We start from the raw sequence: 2,612 nt of genomic DNA on the forward strand, positions 1-2,612 counted from the left end.
ACAAAAAATTAGGCTATAATAATTATTCTTTATAATAGTGTTTTACAGGTAGATAAATAATTGAAACGTTTTCAAGGGAAACTTATGAGACTAATATTTTGAATCCAATCTCTTTGTAAAGAGGCTAAAGTTGATAATGGTAATTGCAAAGTTAAGGATTCATTAGTTTCAATGAACCAAACACAATCATAACATCTTAGTGGGACAGTTGTGCATCATGATGCATAATGTATGTAACATTTACTTTTGTCGTTACTGTAGCTATTTATTAATTTAAGTTGACATTTCATTACGTCTAATGCAGGGTTCATACTGGGAGCTACTATGACAAAATAAAAGGAGCTGAGAGCATGTCATGTTTTGTATTACCTGTTACATTAATCCACATATCATATGAAACAAACTGATCTCCAAAACAAATCAAATGAAGTTCATCTGAAAATCACATGACGAGTCATGATTCTGTCAAACCTGAACAGACATGATTAACACAACCTGCATCTAATGTCACATAAAAGTCAGAACACTAAACTTTCAAAAATGTAAAACAAACATGAAAAAACATTTTTCATTTTGTATTTAAATTTTTAGTTCATATCTGTTCTATCACTGCATGTGGCCTCACATATCTGACAAACAAACTGGACTAACTCATCTGATTGATGGCTGTAAATGAGGGTGTGTGTCTGTATTTGGATGCTTTCAGGTTAGATTTACTGAGATGAGCTGTATTGCTTAAAGGTTGAACTACATCCATGGTTTGTACAGACTGTATTCTCAAAGCCTTTGGGTGAGCAAATATACACACTATATGAATAAATAAACTATAACAGGGGGCGAGTTACTGGTGCCTCGCGAGCATCCTGATCTATGATCCTACTGGTGATTAGAGTCTAATCCTGCTGTGATTGTGCATCATTTGTGCAGTAAACACTTGTATGGTACATTAGAGACACGAGGATCTGCTATTTGAGATGTGAGTGTGTGGCTCTTAAAAGAGCCTTTGTGATTGTGTTTCCAGCAGATCTACTTCTTGGCGGGCTTCTCGGTCTTCTTGGGCAGAAGAACAGCCTGGATGTTGGGCAGCACGCCGCCCTGAGCGATGGTCACTCCGCCCAGGAGCTTGTTGAGCTCCTCGTCGTTGCGGACAGCCAGCTGCAGGTGGCGGGGGATGATACGGGTCTTCTTGTTGTCACGGGCTGCGTTTCCCGCCAACTCCAGGATCTCAGCGGTCAGGTACTCCAGCACAGCCGCCAGGTAGACGGGGGCACCGGCACCCACACGCTCCGCATAGTTTCCTTTGCGCAGCAGCCTGTGAACACGACCGACCGGGAACTGGAGCCCAGCACGGGAGGAGCGGGTCTTTGCCTTCGCTCTGGCTTTGCCTCCGGTTTTGCCTCTTCCACTCATGTTGTTTGATTTGGTCTCTACGGTGTCAACTCACACAAAGTGTGGCGCTCTCTGACACAAGCCTCCTTTATATCTCCGCGGAGAGGGAGAGAGAAAGAGAGAGACTGTTGCTGTCAGACCAACCAGGAAAGAGGCTCCAGCAGAGGGCGGCCTGCTCGGAGATTTGGCGGCCGTTTCGAAAGGACTTTTGTCCAATGAGCAGCCGAGGATCAGCGGCGGCTCGCTCCTGTGGGCGGTGCTGAGCTCCAGGAGGAGCCCGTCACCAATGAGGACCGGGGATCTCAAGCGGCGTCATCGTTTCACAGCCGGTCCCACGCTTTAAGAGCCGAGCCGAGCTTCTAGTCCTCACACTTTTCTACTTTGTTTAGAGAGACAAGGAGTAAAATGGCAAGAACTAAGCAGACCGCCCGTAAATCTACCGGAGGTAAAGCCCCCAGAAAGCAGCTGGCCACTAAGGCTGCCCGTAAAAGCGCCCCGGCCACCGGCGGCGTCAAGAAGCCTCACCGTTACAGGCCCGGTACCGTGGCTCTGAGAGAGATCCGTCGCTACCAGAAATCCACCGAGCTGCTGATCCGCAAGCTGCCCTTCCAGCGCCTGGTCCGAGAAATCGCTCAGGACTTCAAGACCGACCTGCGCTTCCAGAGCTCCGCTGTCATGGCTCTGCAGGAGGCCAGCGAGGCTTACCTGGTCGGTCTGTTCGAGGACACCAACCTGTGCGCCATCCACGCCAAGAGGGTCACCATCATGCCCAAAGACATCCAGCTGGCCCGCCGCATCCGTGGAGAGAGAGCTTAAAGTTTACTCCTCCTCTAACACCAACAACATCAACAACGGCTCTTTTAAGAGCCACTTCACTCTCAACCAAAGAGCCAAGTCCATTAACAGTCACCTTGTTTATGATTCTGTTAATAGTGTAAAATGAGATGGACAGATCTGTTAGAGGAGTTATTTTAGTTAAACTAGGCTGAACTTAATTCCTGAACCAAAGAGCCAAGTCCTCTGCTGCTGTTACATAAATCCACATTCAAAGGATTTTATCATCAATGACAAATTAAGAGAATTGCTATAGTTCCTGAGGAGAGTTAGTTATGTAGACTGCAAAATTCCCTCAAAGGAAACAATATCCACAATTACAGATTAGTCTTCTTAGATATTAAAACCAAGCTAGTCCTTTTTACAGTAACTAATCAAAACACTAACAC

The 2,612-nt window shown here is 46.0% G+C and overlaps 2 protein-coding genes across 2 annotated transcripts; one reads left to right on the forward strand and one right to left on the reverse strand.

Moving 5' to 3' along the window:
• Window positions 1–1,012: 1,012 nt before the first annotated feature.
• On the reverse strand, window positions 1,013–1,432 carry LOC111662848 (histone H2A-like). The gene has a single exon (XM_023416839.2). It carries the CDS (start codon window positions 1,408–1,410, stop codon window positions 1,027–1,029), a length of 384 nt encoding a protein of 127 aa, XP_023272607.1. The 5' UTR covers window positions 1,411–1,432; the 3' UTR covers window positions 1,013–1,026.
• A 97-nt stretch (window positions 1,433–1,529) lies between these two features.
• On the forward strand, window positions 1,530–2,596 carry LOC111662846 (histone H3). Its single transcript, XM_023416837.2, has one exon. The coding sequence runs from the start codon at window positions 1,795–1,797 to the stop codon at window positions 2,203–2,205; it is 411 nt and encodes a 136-aa protein (XP_023272605.1). The 5' UTR covers window positions 1,530–1,794; the 3' UTR covers window positions 2,206–2,596.
• Window positions 2,597–2,612: the final 16 nt, after the last annotated feature.

This window comes from Seriola lalandi, unplaced genomic scaffold, assembly GCF_002814215.2.
Source record: "Seriola lalandi dorsalis isolate HSWRI2012SDOR001 ecotype SW California unplaced genomic scaffold, Sedor1 jcf7180002054570, whole genome shotgun sequence".
NCBI classification, from domain to species: Eukaryota; Metazoa; Chordata; class Actinopteri; order Carangiformes; family Carangidae; genus Seriola; species Seriola lalandi.